Here is a 2,239-nt window from a genome sequence, read left to right on the forward strand (position 1 = left end):
AATGTAATATAGAAATTAAATAATTATTATTGATGCTAATATGGAAATCTAATAATAAATGTCTTAATAAATTACTATATAATAAATTTTATATATTATGGTAAATAAAGAAATAAATAATGTAAATTTGAATCCACCCTAATAAATAGGTATAACAGTAAATGTCTGAATAAAATAATATGCAATATAGATGTTAAATTGTTAATGTTGCTATTGTTGTTGCTGTTGTTGTACATAAAAAAATATATCCAATAGTAAATGTCTTAATAAAAGCAATTGTAAAAGCTTTATTAAATTAGTATACCATAAAGAAATTAAATAATAGTAATTATTGTAAATAAAGAAATAAATAAATCCAAAGAAACATATTAATCGGTTGCTGTTGCGATTATTTCATAAGTAAATAAGTATTCATAATTTTAATGATTTCATTAGTAAATAACTATTTTTATTTAAAATTTCCAAATAAATTTTAAAAATAATTGTTAGCTCTATGAAAGTTCAATAAGAAAATCTCACATCGAGCCCATTTTATCAAAAATTATTCAAACTCACGAAATTTAATATATGAAATATGAGTGAGAATAAAAATTTAGCTTAATACTAACTTTAAAAATTTATGGATCATGATTATTATTTCTTTCATTAAGTAAAGCTAAGAATTTTAAATTTTTATTATTTTATATATATATAAATGAGATTGATAATTGTGATTATGTATAGGAAGTCTTTTACATGAATGATTTGCATGAACTCTTCAATTAATATTATTTAGGGTGGGCTTGAAATTTACTGTATTGAAGTGTATATAGTATAAAAATATTTTTTCTACACACTAATATAAATAATATATTATAGTAATTAATATCTTATTTAAATTCTTAGAATAAACCTTTTTTAATAAACTTTTTTTTTGAACTTTATATATATATATATATAGATTATATCCCATGTAATAAATATGATTTGAGAGATAAATTATATCCCATGTAAGGAGTTCACTTATTTTTCTATAAATTCGAGGTTTTCAATTCCAAATTTGCATCACAAACCAAAGAAAAAGATAGGTAGAAAAGAAGAAGAGAAATCATCAGAATAATCTGAGCTAGTACAATTAATTAATTAGATAGATGGAGATCATTGGAAGCAGAAAGCTCATGATTTCAATGGCGTTTCTCATGGCTATTATTTTGTTGCACGGAGCTTCAACTGCGCATGCCAATGAGGTGCGACCGAATCTCAACTACGAGACATGCTTCAAGGAGTGTTTGTTCATGGACGGGTGCAAAACACTAGGCCCCAAAGACTCCAAAATGTGCACATCACAGTGCAAGGAGATGTGCCGTCACCATCTCCGAGCCAGGGCCCCGTCTCCCTCTGTTGGTAATCCTGGTCCGGCCTCTGTTCATTCCAATAGCGTCGTTTCAGGTATAAAGTTACGATGAATAATGAAAGAAAAAAGAATTACTAAAAAGAATAGATCGAATCCCTTCTTCACCTTAAAATTAGTTTAAGCATTTTTCTGATTTGTCTTTTTTTTTTACAGGTTCTGATGATGTAGGAGAGAGAACTCTGATGCAGTCTGGGAGGCTTTAAGATTCTACAGAGAATGTAATGAACTGGGCATTATAATAGCCAGAAAATCATATATTCATCCTTTTATATAAAAAGGTCAGAAAATCATATGAAACAACTCCTATTTTAGCAATCAAGTTGTAATTGATTGTGGGGAATAAATAATAGATTGTTCATTTTTCTTTCGTCAGCATAAAAAGCTGAGAGACTCTCTTATTTGCCTAGTCTATCAATTGATGGAGAAGGCTTTTGGTGATCCGATCTTGCTACATGACGTGAGCGATAATTAATAAATGTATGCCTTAAGATCTGTGCACCGGTTGGAATGTAATTAGTGAAATTCCATACTCTTATCGAAAATTGAACCGGCTTTTGAAATTTTTTTTTTGAAAATGATAAGAAAAAAGATTCATTTAACGAAAAATATATCTTCTTACCAGATTCTGCAAGATATAGCACAAGAAATATTAGAATCTCCCGTTAAGCGATTAATTGAAGTTGGCACCTTTAATGCCATATCAGAACACATGATTGGCCCCTTCCGATATAATATTTGGTCAACATGAGGTAAAGACCATTTAAGCTTTTCTCGAGAAGAGAAATTGTTGAGTGATGGAGTTCCCGGAATGTATCAGAATTGCACCTTTATTGAGAGATCCTAGAC

General features: G+C 28.7%; 1 protein-coding gene across 1 annotated transcript; it reads left to right on the forward strand.

Annotated features, from left to right (window-relative positions):
* The first annotated feature begins 1,027 nt into the window (after window positions 1-1,027).
* LOC116208890 lies at window positions 1,028-1,895 on the forward strand. The gene is made up of 2 exons (XM_031542457.1): window positions 1,028-1,428; window positions 1,547-1,895. Exons 1-2 carry the CDS (start codon window positions 1,131-1,133, stop codon window positions 1,594-1,596), a joined length of 348 nt encoding a protein of 115 aa, XP_031398317.1. The 5' UTR covers window positions 1,028-1,130; the 3' UTR covers window positions 1,597-1,895.
* The last annotated feature ends 344 nt before the right edge of the window (window positions 1,896-2,239 follow it).

The sequence above is a fragment of the Punica granatum genome, chromosome 5, assembly GCF_007655135.1.
Source record: "Punica granatum isolate Tunisia-2019 chromosome 5, ASM765513v2, whole genome shotgun sequence".
Lineage (NCBI taxonomy): Eukaryota > Viridiplantae > Streptophyta > Magnoliopsida > Myrtales > Lythraceae > Punica > Punica granatum.